This window comes from Phalangium opilio, unplaced genomic scaffold (assembly GCF_054372755.1).
Source record: "Phalangium opilio isolate 3A_F unplaced genomic scaffold, DU_Popi_V2 ptg000232l_1, whole genome shotgun sequence".
In the NCBI taxonomy this organism is placed as follows: domain Eukaryota; kingdom Metazoa; phylum Arthropoda; class Arachnida; order Opiliones; family Phalangiidae; genus Phalangium; species Phalangium opilio.
In genome coordinates, this window is record NW_028324223.1 from 1,581,392 (window position 1) to 1,595,338 (window position 13,947).

At 34.9% G+C, this 13,947-nt stretch overlaps 2 protein-coding genes and 1 long non-coding RNA gene across 3 annotated transcripts; 2 read left to right on the top strand and 1 right to left on the bottom strand.

Annotated features, from left to right (window-relative positions):
* Positions 1–2,310: 2,310 nt before the first annotated feature.
* On the top strand, positions 2,311–4,125 carry LOC149612741 (protein abnormal spindle-like). The gene is made up of 3 exons (XM_089858222.1): positions 2,311–2,440; positions 2,738–2,960; positions 3,997–4,125. The coding sequence occupies exons 1-3, from the start codon at positions 2,325–2,327 to the stop codon at positions 4,084–4,086; spliced, it is 429 nt and encodes a 142-aa protein (XP_089714348.1). The 5' UTR covers positions 2,311–2,324; the 3' UTR covers positions 4,087–4,125.
* Positions 4,126–11,746: 7,621 nt separating this feature from the next.
* Positions 11,747–13,364, bottom strand: LOC149612742 (uncharacterized). The gene is made up of 3 exons (XR_016376339.1): positions 12,434–13,364; positions 12,054–12,369; positions 11,747–11,954 (listed from the first exon to the last, which is right to left on the bottom strand). It is a non-coding gene; the product is annotated as an uncharacterized LOC149612742 (long non-coding RNA).
* On the top strand, positions 11,751–13,564 carry LOC149612743 (protein abnormal spindle-like). Its single transcript, XM_089858217.1, has 3 exons — positions 11,751–11,880; positions 12,178–12,400; positions 13,436–13,564. Exons 1-3 carry the CDS (start codon positions 11,765–11,767, stop codon positions 13,523–13,525), a joined length of 429 nt encoding a protein of 142 aa, XP_089714343.1. The 5' UTR covers positions 11,751–11,764; the 3' UTR covers positions 13,526–13,564.
* The last annotated feature ends 383 nt before the right edge of the window (positions 13,565–13,947 follow it).

Below are 13,947 nucleotides of genomic sequence, written 5' to 3' on the forward strand. Positions count from 1 at the left end.
TCAAAGGATTTTAAGTATATTTAATTTGAATAATCGATCAAAGGATTTTAAGTATATTTAATTTGAATAATCGATCAAAGGATTTTAAGTATATTTAATTTGAATAATCGATCAAAGGATTTTAAGTATATTTAATTTGAATAATCGATCAAAGGATTTTAAATATATTTAATTTGAATAATCGATCAAAGGATTTTAAATATATTTAATTTGAATAATCGATCAAAGGATTTTAAATATATTTAATTTGAATAATCGATCAAAGGATTTTAAATATATTTAATTTGAATAATCGATCAAAGGATTTTAAATATATTTAATTTGAATAATCGATCAAAGGATTTTAAGTATATTTAATTTGAATAATCGATCAAAGGATTTTAAGTATATTTAATTTGAATAATCGATCAAAGGATTTTAAGTATATTTAATTTGAATAATCGATTTAAGGATTTTAAGTATATTTAATTTGAATAATCGATTTAAGGATTTTAAGTATATTTAATTTGAATAATCGATTTAAGGATTTTAAGTATATTTAATTTGAATAATCGATTTAAGGATTTTAAGTATATTTAATTTGAATAATCGATTTAAGGATTTTAAGTATATTTAATTTGAATAATCGATTTAAGGACTTTAAGTATATTTAATTCGAATAATCGATTTAAGGATTTTAAGTATATTAATTCGAATAATCGATTTAAGGATTTTAAGTATATTTAATTCGAATAATCGATTTAAGGATTTTAAGTATATTTAATTCGAATAATCGATTTAAGGATTTTAAGTATATTTAATTTGAATAATCGATTAAAGGATTTAAAATTTTAAGGAGCTACTGCTAACCAAAGCGTCCCTGTTCAAATGGCTCCTGACAAAGAAACACTCGCGTTGAAACTATACGCATCGGAGTTGAATATGAATCACCTGAGGCGGGACGCCTTCATGCTATTCCAATCGGATGCCATGAAATCAATTTTGCGTAAAATCGAGCAGCAAGTTAGTAATAAACTCATTTGCATTAGAGAGGACAGGAAACTTTACGATGATTACAGTAAGTTTACTTGATTTTTCTCGTTTCCTGAAATCATAAGTTCATAAGATACGTTCCATCTATAAGTATGACACTACCTATACTAGTTCGTAATGCTAGTGAAAGACTTTAAAGCTCGAGCTAGTTCGAGTACGACAATCGAGAATTGAAGCCCTACACTCGGTGTTAATTAATTTTGTAGGGCTTCCATCTAGGTCCTATTTAGTCTGCCTTTGAAATCAGCGCCTGACCAGGCATCGCTTTACCTCAAATCTATGACCTACCTCACTCGCTTCGTGACAAGCTTATGGAACTTATCTTATGAACTTGCGGTTATTGAATCAAATTAAGGTTTACATTAATTTTGAACATCAGGGCTGAAAATATTGTTTTTGGATTTACTACGGAATTATAACGGTTTATGGTTGCATATTGGGCTTGAGGTAATTGATTTACGAGTCATGGTCGCGAGTCGTTGTTAAATTTTGCGAGTTCCGTTCCTCAGATTGTCTTTGGTGAAATAATTTACCTGGAAAAATATAAAACTTTATCCAAATTTATCATCCAAAAATTCTTGTCCTCGAGCGATATCGCCACGGAATACGCCCATAAAGCCGTGCCCAACTTGTACGCCAAAGGCTACGGGGAAGAAATGTCCAATCATATACTTAGGAAGTTTCTTTTCTTGATTTTATTCTTGGATAAAGCCAAGAATTCGCGTATCATCCAACACGATCCGTGCCTTTTTAACAAGAACGCCGAGATTAAGGTAAGAATACTAAACCAATTAGAGTTTTTTTTACACTTTAGTGTTCGAATGTTGCGGGGCTTTTCCTTCTTTGACAGTAAATTCCTGTTTTAAATCGTAATCGATTAATCGAAATTGGGTTTACGAATAGTCCAAATTTGTTTTATTAATCGAAAAATATTTTGCGGGTTTTTCTTTCTCTGATAGTAAATTCCTATATTAAATCGTAATCGATTAATCAAAATGTGTTCTTCGAATATTCTCGCATCCCTATCTGATCAGTTTCTGAATCTTAACGATTAAAAGTCAATACTCCTATTTACTTTATTAGATTAATCGGTTTTTAATCCATTAATCGTTATAAATCAAGAAATACCCTATTGCCAGTTTCCGAAAGATTAATCGATTAGGGACAGTCGTATAACGATTTCTATATCTAGAAAAATAATATATAAATTCAATTAATTCTTTCAATTTTAGGCGAGTGAGGATATCTTAATCGCCTTTTCGCTCGACTTCTTGAACGAGGAGGGTGACATCATGCGTCGTTTAAGTAGTATCGGCTACACTGTCTCTTGGAAACAAAAGCCCATCGAAGAGTTCAATTACGCCGTGACCGACCTCAGCCAAGATATGAAATGCGGAACGCGTTTAGCGTAAGTTCTTCTTTACATCTAATACTACGGGGTTCGTACGGAACCTGGATAACTCGGGGATTTAAAGTTTTGTCCTAAAAAGTCAGGGATTTTTGTTTGGTATATCAAACCATGCTTCGAGAAATGATAAATATGGGCCCAAGTGTGATGAAGTGGGCTCTGCGGGTAAACACCTTAAAATGGTCCCAGGCATGTTGGCAAAATTTGCTCAGGGATAAGCTGGGAAAGTCTGGGATTTTTCAATATAATCATTTCGTTTAACAATTCCGAACGTCCTAATGTATTGAACATTTATAGTATGTTATGTGAGCTTGTATTTCACTCATGGGGCTTAACGGACACATTGACGGTTCCGGCGGCAACTCGGACTATTAAAGAGAGGAATGTCGAAAGCGTCTTCAAGGTGCTCAGGGAAAATGGAGTGGATTTGCCCGCCGATCTCAAAGCCAGCGATATTGCGGACGGACATCGTGGACACACTTTGATGCTCTTGGGGGAAATTGTCTATGCACTTAAACAAGTAAGTCTGTTCTCTGTTGACAATCTTACTTACTTAATCTCGCGTTACTTTAGCGCTATTGGTCAGGGCAAAGCTGGAAAAAACAGGGAATTTAGAATTAGGCCAAAAGTCAAGAGGGTTCGTACAAACCTGGAAAAAAGGGGAAATAAATAGTTAACGGAGACTCGGAAATTAAGAATTTTTTAATAAAATTCTGGGAAATATGGGAAATTTGTCAGCTTTGAGTAAGTTTGCTTTGAAGGGGTTGCTTCAACTATAATAAACCACTCGCCATTGTTATTAACACGTGCTTAATTTCACGCAACTTTGGAGGCTCATAACTCTGGTTCTACTAGAGATACAGGGATGCCCTTTGAGTATGTTATAGTCCATCCAACCATACTAAGAACTTAGGGTTACGACAAACAGGGGATGTTCAACATACCCCCCTCCATTGGAATAGCATTACACTAAACTTTGGAGGCTCATAACTCTGGTTCTACTAGAGATACGGGGATGTCCTTTGAGTATGTTATAGTCCTATTTGCCCCCCATCCAACCATACTTAAAACTTGGGGCTTCGACAAACAGGGGGGTGAGTAATTAAGCAAAATGTTCGTTAACTTTCCCTCCTTAACATATGGGCTTAATTACACGCAATTTTGGAGGCTCATAACTCTGGTTCTATTAGAGATACGGGGATGTCCTTTGAGTATGTTTCCAACGATTCCAAATACTTTGAGTTACGACAATCGGAAGTTTTTTTTCTTTTTCCCGAGTTTATTTTCCCGACGGTATTGTCTATATGGGAACGTTTTTGAACCTTGGAGGAGCGAGGTTTGATGGAGTAGTCGAAATGTTCATGGGTTATGCGAGGCAATGTCTCCCAGAGTACCTCGCGCATGCCCCTACTCTTTGAGTGGCACTCCATTTTATCTTCCCATAGAACATTATATAGTCAGAGGCAGAAAGGTGCCATTACTCTATATATTTTAAAAAATATATATATATTAAAAAATTTTCAAATCTTTGTCATGAATTGATTCAATTATTTCAGGAAAATGAACGTTTAATGGCGGACAATCAAGTTCTTCGAGGCCAAAACGAAGTCGTAACCAACTTCTTCGAGACGTTAATGAAGAAATAAACTATTCAAATATCGCCATTGTTGTTTTTACGCAAATATGCTAAAAAACATACAAACAAAACAAACTTTGAATTAGATTGATAATTAAACGTTTTTTTTCTATCGATATAAACAAACAAACAAAATATCATAAATTTGCCCACCCCGCCTCGCCCCCTTCCTGGTTTTTATTATTTTAGAATGTTCGCGTTAAGTCGATGATGAGTTTTTTTTTTTTTTTTTTTCAATTTAATATTTAAATTTTAGTTCCTTTTGCGTGCTGTTTTAATTATTATAATTCATTTTTATTCATGTATTTTACAATTAATTACAAATGGTTTGAAAAGATACAACAATAACAGCTTTTGGGGATTTTTTTTAATTGTAAAACAAGCGTATAAATAGTTTTTAATTGTTTAATTTTCTCCTTAAGAAAAATTAATTAATTTTTTGTCCCGACATCTTGCCAATTTAAGCTTTTAATTACGGATTTATTAATTTTTTTTTTTGCTATAGTACTTGTATTTATGAAAGATATCATTTTTATTGCTATAAAAGTATTATGATGTACAGAGTAGATCGTAAACAAAAGAAAAACGCGATAAAATCTAAATAAAAATGTCAAATTTTAAAGTTTGTAAGCGTATTTATGTTTTTATAAACACCCTGCATTTAGTTTTTGTAAAGCTCGTGTCGTTGTGCGCAAGATCGAGTGGGCTATGGTTCAATTTTAGACAACCGGTAGGCTCAATTTTTAATAAGTTTAAAGTTAACTGGGATTAAAATTATGTTTGATTCCAATTTTTGAACGTTTAAGGCGCATTTTCTTGGAATTTTTAATCGGAATTATCTTCAAATATTTTGGTAATTATCATTTTAATTGTTCGGTATCGGGCTTCATCCCCTAAGCCTCGGCTTTAGTTTGAAATAATTTTATACAAGAACTATGAACCAAGTGGGGGGTTCATAAAATCTGGGCCACCAAGGTAGGCTCTATCAGCGTTGCCAGATGTACCATAATTATGGTACAGTACCATAATTTCACCTCGAAATTCACAGTGTACCATAATTTCTACTATGTACCATTATGGTACGCAAAAACACAATAATTTTGATATTTGGTACCATAAATTCAATAATTTTTTTAAATAGTACCATAAATTCAATAATTTCACTGTTAGTACAATATTTTCAATAATTTTTCAAGGTGTACCGTAAATCCTTCAGTATACTATTCCTAGAAATTCATTGCATACTACTTCTTGGAAGTTGCGAGACGAAACGCAATAGAGTTCTCATGGCAAGGATGGATGATAGGGTAGGATAGGTAAGCGGCTAGCACGTCCTTGAACATAGCCCACTTGCTCACGCTATGCCTGAAAGGGCTTTACCAGCCGTACCATAATTTTGCCAAGAATTCAATAATTTTGGAGCGAGAATACCATAATTTCGTTTTTTCAATCTGGCAACGCTGGGCTCTATTGTAATAGAGCGAGACGTACAGAAAATTTGAGTGACTAGCCCCTCGATGCGCAGCCTTTTACCCCCCCCCCCCTCCATCCATCTTACGTCATTCTTATTTTGTCGAGGGGTAAGAAACTCTACCTGACATATCTCAAAACGTTTTTACCTCTCCGTGTGACGTAGTCCAGGAGAGGTTCTGTAACGGCCGTGTCTGTCTGTCTGTGTGTGTGTCTGTGTGTCTGTCTGTCCGTTGTTACACCCACGTGACCGCGTTCGCAGTTTGCGTATCGGAGCAAACGTGTTCGCCATTTCCGAACTGCTTTCACAGTCACGGAAATGGCTCCTCTACTTGAGTTCTCACACCACCATCTTCTGGTCTTTGTCCATCCCACACGAACACCAGTCTGTACATACTGGCTTCTAATCACCACCATCTTCTGCTGGTCTTTGTCCATCCCACTTGGACACCAGTCTGTACATACTGGCTCCTAAACACCACCATCCACTAGTCTTCCGTCTACTCCACATAGACACCAATCTGTATCATTGGCTTCTAACACCACCATCCACTGGTCTTCCGTCTATTCCACATAGACACCAATCTGTATCATTGGCTATCATCGTTTGGTTTTAGGATATACGCGGCGATCAGCTAGGGTTACGAGAAACGTCTAGCCTCCCTAAGGTGGGATCGCCACCAAAGGTTTTCGCAATTGCGCTTTTTCCTTACTATTATAATGGAAACGAATCGTATATATACCCCAAAATCTGAAGAAAGCGGGCAAGAGGGGTACCCTTCACTTTAAACGTCAATATTAGCAAAGTTTGAGATGATAATAGGTATAACTTTATTTTAAACGATTTAACTATTATTAATGTTAATTATTGAAGATTAAAATAATTAAAAATATTTATATTTATTTAATTATTAAAGATAAACCTCTCGTGCAAAGAGAGAGATTATCATTGCCTCCTATATCTACCAAGGCCCGTGCATGCGATATATTTCCTTCATTGCCTCCTATATCTATCAAGGCGCGTGCATTGTGATATATTTCATTCACTGCCTCCTTTATCTATCAAGGCCCGTGCATTGCGATATATTTTTCAAAACAACAACAAAAATGGGAAGCTCCTCTCAGAAACATAATAATTTCTTTTCTCTGTATATGAAATGAAAATATGGATAATATTGCGCTCCTTCTTTAACGGTATGAATCCTTGCCTGTCTATTAATATTTTACGTAGGAGTAATACGTTTTTAGCGAAGTCTAGAGAGGATAAACATAAGCGAAATTGTTTCGAAAAAAAAATACTGCTTCCACTAATGGGTTTATACTCCTTGTTACTGTTGTATAGAGTAATCATGATAAAAGCTTAAAAAATACGAGAGGACAGACCTTTTTTATCCTCTTGTTTTATTCTTAATAAGAATATAAAACATTTATTTTTTGATGCTAATACCGTTTTTCTTTGGGCCAATTTTGTGTTGCCGGCGCTGGCGGCAAAAAAACCCAATTTCGCGTAATGATGTTACAGGATCAAACAAATTATCGACAACTTCAAATGTCAATGGAATATACCCATGACAGAAACATATTTAATCTTGTTTCAATGGAACACACGATTCGTTCGACTTTGGTACGAAATAGCTATGTTCGGAAGAAGTCAGTTCTTATACTAGTACAAAGTGCGTATTCCATTGGTAGGGTGGAAAATGCCCCTTAAGAACCGATAAATGCAAGTTTGCCATGTAAATCCATTGGTGCTACGATCACGTGATCGTGACGACACAATAAATGTTGTAGTATGCATATTCCATTGGAAAAATGTCACATTCCCATCGCCCTAATTGCCGGAACAAAAGCGTGAAAGCCGAATTTCCCTTCCGAAAAGTAGTTCAGTTCAGTTCTACTCAATTTAGAGCTTGCGCAGTGCCATTCTTTGATCATTTTTGATGCACTTTACCACACCCACTTTGCTTTTCGACCTTTGGGATCTTTGCGGATATCCAACTGGGCCTTGGCTTTACCAACGCCATCTACATTTTTTTCTAGGGACATGAATATGCCTGATAATTACACGATCGCTCCGCGTTGATTACATCACTACTTAGCACGCCGACGTTCGAGCAGACGATAATTATGAAACGATAGCCCATGAAATCGTATTCCAATGGACTTTATAAGCGCCATGTTCCGAATTATTATTGCCGTGTTGGCAAGTCAGTAGTGCTGGCATGGCGCTGGGAGTTCAAGGCTAATTTTACCAATGGAGCACGCACAGCGTCTCATCACTACTGAGCTTAAACCATTGGAATACGCAAAGGTTTTTCGAGCGCCTCCGGCAGTAAAAAATCTGCCCAAAGGAAAACGCCCTATGATTACTTTAAATAAATCCAAACGGTTAGGCATAGGTAAAAAAGACAAATGATATTTTTCAAATCTAATGAGATAACGCCCACCTAGTTGAAAATTGGCCTTTTTTATCCGCGGGAGCCATTCTTAATGAGAATTTCGATGCTAGTAGGTTGTCAATTAAACTACCGGTATATTATTGTTGTTGGAAATTGGATATTAAGTCAAATTAAGTGGTTGTAAAGAGCCAGCAGGTTTTTGCCACTTCTTTTTGTGAGTATTTGATTTTTGTATGTAAAATGGAGGAAGATAATGTTGAGAGTAAGGATGAAATGCGGAAGCGCAAAGCGCGGGAAAGGATGAGGGCAAAAAGGTCGACGTTTTCATTGGATACTTAAGTTTATATTATCTTCTCGACACGGAGAGGTAATATTTTGGTTTTCCCAACTTGTTTCTTTATTTAAATTAATCATATCTTCAATATTTGTTCTAAAGGGAGGCTAAAAAATAAAGTGGTTTTTTTTATCTAGTCCTATCTGCAAAGTGACGCATCCAGAAAATATCCTGGACTCTAGAGTCAATAGGCCAAAAAATGACACCAGAGAGGAAAGAGGTGAGCGGGAGTCATTATGGTGATCACTCCGTGGGTAGGCGATTGATTGTTAGGCGCAGCCGCCTAGCACCATCCTATTCGTACGAAAACTAGCTTCTTTTTTAAGGCACAGGGGGCGTCGTCGGCGTTTTTTGTACCGCACGACCCTACCGAAAAGCTGGGAGGATTTCGTTTCAACTCCATCTCACCTCTTTCCTCCAAGGTTTTGAATTGGCGGAAACATCGCGCCTTTCCCGCAAAAAATATGACTTTCACTACTTTTTTGGCCTATTGACGCTATTAGGCCTATTTTTTGCCAGTGAGCCACTTTGCCCCCTGGCGGTCGATTGATCCACTACCTCCTATATAAGAGAAAAGAATTCTAATATCGCGGGTATTGTTTGTTTGATCTCAGCAATATCAGGTGCATTTTTGATTTTAGTATACTTAAATATTATTAAACTAATTTATCGCGATTATTTTAATGTTTTAAAGGCAATATGGCTGAAGGGGGCGAGAATATTTTTGAAGATAGTTTTTACGAACCGAAATCTGAGGAAGTCGCGGACGAGGAAGCTGTAGTCCGATGGTTGAATCGCATTTTCACGCCACCAGAAGGCCTTTCAATCAATGAAAAAAAAGGTAACTTTTCAATTTTGGCCTACCCCCTATTTATTCAAAAAAAAAAAAAAAGGAAGTACATGAGTGGGATGGTTCTATGGCAAATGATTAATCGATCAAAGGATTTTAAATATATTTAATTTGAATAATCGATCAAAGGATTTTAAATATATTTAATTTGAATAATCGATCAAAGGATTTTAAATATATTTAATTTGAATAATCGATCAAAGGATTTTAAATATATTTAATTTGAATAATCGATCAAAGGATTTTAAATATATTTAATTTGAATAATCGATCAAAGGATTTTAAATATATTTAATTTGAATAATCGATCAAAGGATTTTAAGTATATTTAATTTGAATAATCGATCAAAGGATTTTAAGTATATTTAATTTGAATAATCGATCAAAGGATTTTAAGTATATTTAATTTGAATAATCGATCAAAGGATTTTAAATATATTTAATTTGAATAATCGATCAAAGGATTTTAAATATATTTAATTTGAATAATCGATCAAAGGATTTTAAATATATTTAATTTGAATAATCGATCAAAGGATTTTAAGTATATTTAATTTGAATAATCGATCAAAGGATTTTAAGTATATTTAATTTGAATAATCGATTTAAGGATTTTAAGTATATTTAATTTGAATAATCGATTTAAGGATTTTAAGTATATTTAATTTGAATAATCGATTTAAGGATTTTAAGTATATTTAATTTGAATAATCGATTTAAGGATTTTAAGTATATTTAATTTGAATAATCGATTTAAGGATTTTAAGTATATTTAATTTGAATAATCGATTTAAGGATTTTTTTAAGTATATTTAATTTGAATAATCGATTTAAGGATTTTAAGTATATTTAATTTGAATAATCGATTTAAGGATTTTAAGTATATTTAATTCGAATAATCGATTTAAGGACTTTAAGTATATTTAATTCGAATAATCGATTTAAGGACTTTAAGTATATTTAATTCGAATAATCGATTTAAGGATTTTAAGTATATTAATTCGAATAATCGATTTAAGGATTTTAAGTATATTTAATTCGAATAATCGATTTAAGGATTTTAAGTATATTTAATTCGAATAATCGATTTAAGGATTTTAAGTATATTTAATTTGAATAATCGATTAAAGGATTTAAAATTTTAAGGAGCTACTGCTAACCAAAGCGTCCCTGTTCAAATGGCTCCTGACAAAGAAACACTCGCGTTGAAACTATACGCATCGGAGTTGAATATGAATCACCTGAGGCGGGACGCCTTCATGCTATTCCAATCGGATGCCATGAAATCAATTTTGCGTAAAATCGAGCAGCAAGTTAGTAATAAACTCATTTGCATTAGAGAGGACAGGAAACTTTACGATGATTACAGTAAGTTTACTTGATTTTTCTCGTTTCCTGAAATCATAAGTTCATAAGATACGTTCCATCTATAAGTATGACACTACCTATACTAGTTCGTAATGCTAGTGAAAGACTTTAAAGCTCGAGCTAGTTCGAGTACGACAATCGAGAATTGAAGCCCTACACTCGGTGTTAATTAATTTTGTAGGGCTTCCATCTAGGTCCTATTTAGTCTGCCTTTGAAATCAGCGCCTGACCAGGCATCGCTTTACCTCAAATCTATGACCTACCTCACTCGCTTCGTGACAAGCTTATGGAACTTATCTTATGAACTTGCGGTTATTGAATCAAATTAAGGTTTACATTAATTTTGAACATCAGGGCTGAAAATATTGTTTTTGGATTTACTACGGAATTATAACGGTTTATGGTTGCATATTGGGCTTGAGGTAATTGATTTACGAGTCATGGTCGCGAGTCGTTGTTTAATTTTGCGAGTTCCGTTCCTCAGATTGTCTTTGGTGAAATAATTTACCTGGAAAAATATAAAACTTTATCCAAATTTATCATCCAAAAATTCTTGTCCTCGAGCGATATCGCCACGGAATACGCCCATAAAGCCGTGCCCAACTTGTACGCCAAAGGCTACGGGGAAGAAATGTCCAATCATATACTTAGGAAGTTTCTTTTCTTGATTTTATTCTTGGATAAAGCCAAGAATTCGCGTATCATCCAACACGATCCGTGCCTTTTTAACAAGAACGCCGAGATTAAGGTAAGAATACTAAACCAATTAGAGTTTTTTTTACACTTTAGTGTTCGAATGTTGCGGGGCTTTTCCTTCTTTGACAGTAAATTCCTGTTTTAAATCGTAATCGATTAATCGAAATTGGGTTTACGAATAGTCCAAATTTGTTTTATTAATCGAAAAATATTTTGCGGGTTTTTCTTTCTCTGATAGTAAATTCCTATATTAAATCGTAATCGATTAATCAAAATGTGTTCTTCGAATATTCTCGCATCCCTATCTGATCAGTTTCTGAATCTTAACGATTAAAAGTCAATACTCCTATTTACTTTATTAGATTAATCGGTTTTTAATCCATTAATCGTTATAAATCAAGAAATACCCTATTGCCAGTTTCCGAAAGATTAATCGATTAGGGACAGTCGTATAACGATTTCTATATCTAGAAAAATAATATATAAATTCAATTAATTCTTTCAATTTTAGGCGAGTGAGGATATCTTAATCGCCTTTTCGCTCGACTTCTTGAACGAGGAGGGTGACATCATGCGTCGTTTAAGTAGTATCGGCTACACTGTCTCTTGGAAACAAAAGCCCATCGAAGAGTTCAATTACGCCGTGACCGACCTCAGCCAAGATATGAAATGCGGAACGCGTTTAGCGTAAGTTCTTCTTTACATCTAATACTACGGGGTTCGTACGGAACCTGGATAACTCGGGGATTTAAAGTTTTGTCCTAAAAAGTCAGGGATTTTTGTTTGGTATATCAAACCATGCTTCGAGAAATGATAAATATGGGCCCAAGTGTGATGAAGTGGGCTCTGCGGGTAAACACCTTAAAATGGTCCCAGGCATGTTGGCAAAATTTGCTCAGGGATAAGCTGGGAAAGTCTGGGATTTTTCAATATAATCATTTCGTTTAACAATTCCGAACGTCCTAATGTATTGAACATTTATAGTATGTTATGTGAGCTTGTATTTCACTCATGGGGCTTAACGGACACATTGACGGTTCCGGCGGCAACTCGGACTATTAAAGAGAGGAATGTCGAAAGCGTCTTCAAGGTGCTCAGGGAAAATGGAGTGGATTTGCCCGCCGATCTCAAAGCCAGCGATATTGCGGACGGACATCGTGGACACACTTTGATGCTCTTGGGGGAAATTGTCTATGCACTTAAACAAGTAAGTCTGTTCTCTGTTGACAATCTTACTTACTTAATCTCGCGTTACTTTAGCGCTATTGGTCAGGGCAAAGCTGGAAAAAACAGGGAATTTAGAATTAGGCCAAAAGTCAAGAGGGTTCGTACAAACCTGGAAAAAAGGGGAAATAAATAGTTAACGGAGACTCGGAAATTAAGAATTTTTTAATAAAATTCTGGGAAATATGGGAAATTTGTCAGCTTTGAGTAAGTTTGCTTTGAAGGGGTTGCTTCAACTATAATAAACCACTCGCCATTGTTATTAACACGTGCTTAATTTCACGCAACTTTGGAGGCTCATAACTCTGGTTCTACTAGAGATACAGGGATGCCCTTTGAGTATGTTATAGTCCATCCAACCATACTAAGAACTTAGGGTTACGACAAACAGGGGATGTTCAACATACCCCCCTCCATTGGAATAGCATTACACTAAACTTTGGAGGCTCATAACTCTGGTTCTACTAGAGATACGGGGATGTCCTTTGAGTATGTTATAGTCCTATTTGCCCCCCATCCAACCATACTTAAAACTTGGGGCTTCGACAAACAGGGGGGTGAGTAATTAAGCAAAATGTTCGTTAACTTTCCCTCCTTAACATATGGGCTTAATTACACGCAATTTTGGAGGCTCATAACTCTGGTTCTATTAGAGATACGGGGATGTCCTTTGAGTATGTTTCCAACGATTCCAAATACTTTGAGTTACGACAATCGGAAGTTTTTTTCTTTTTCCCGAGTTTATTTTCCCGACGGTATTGTCTATATGGGAACGTTTTTGAACCTTGGAGGAGCGAGGTTTGATGGAGTAGTCGAAATGTTCATGGGTTATGCGAGGCAATGTCTCCCAGAGTACCTCGCGCATGCCCCTACTCTTTGAGTGGCACTCCATTTTATCTTCCCATAGAACATTATATAGTCAGAGGCAGAAAGGTGCCATTACTCTATATATTTTAAAAAATATATATATATTAAAAAATTTTCAAATCTTTGTCATGAATTGATTCAATTATTTCAGGAAAATGAACGTTTAATGGCGGACAATCAAGTTCTTCGAGGCCAAAACGAAGTCGTAACCAACTTCTTCGAGACGTTAATGAAGAAATAAACTATTCAAATATCGCCATTGTTGTTTTTACGCAAATATGCTAAAAAACATACAAACAAAACAAACTTTGAATTAGATTGATAATTAAACGTTTTTTTTCTATCGATATAAACAAACAAACAAAATATCATAAATTTGCCCACCCCGCCTCGCCCCCTTCCTGGTTTTTATTATTTTAGAATGTTCGCGTTAAGTCGATGATGAGTTTTTTTTTTTTTTTTTTCAATTTAATATTTAAATTTTAGTTCCTTTTGCGTGCTGTTTTAATTATTATAATTCATTTTTATTCATGTATTTTACAATTAATTACAAATGGTTTGAAAAGATACAACAATAACAGCTTTTGGGGATTTTTTTTAATTGTAAAACAAGCGTATAAATAGTTTTTAATTGTTTAATTTTCTCCTTAAGAAAAATTAATT

Excerpts from the sequence above, each read along its gene's own strand:
- LOC149612743 (XM_089858217.1), top strand. The coding sequence starts at position 11,765 with ATGCGTCGTTTAAGTAGTATCGGCTACACTGTCTCTTGGAAACAAAAG. Across the intron at positions 11,881-12,177 it reads AAATGCGGAACGCGTTTAGC|TATGTTATGTGAGCTTGTAT; the intron begins GTAAGTTCTTCT and ends GAACATTTATAG. Across the intron at positions 12,401-13,435 it reads TTGTCTATGCACTTAAACAA|GAAAATGAACGTTTAATGGC; the intron begins GTAAGTCTGTTC and ends CAATTATTTCAG.
- LOC149612741 (XM_089858222.1), top strand. The coding sequence starts at position 2,325 with ATGCGTCGTTTAAGTAGTATCGGCTACACTGTCTCTTGGAAACAAAAG. Across the intron at positions 2,441-2,737 it reads AAATGCGGAACGCGTTTAGC|TATGTTATGTGAGCTTGTAT; the intron begins GTAAGTTCTTCT and ends GAACATTTATAG. Across the intron at positions 2,961-3,996 it reads TTGTCTATGCACTTAAACAA|GAAAATGAACGTTTAATGGC; the intron begins GTAAGTCTGTTC and ends CAATTATTTCAG.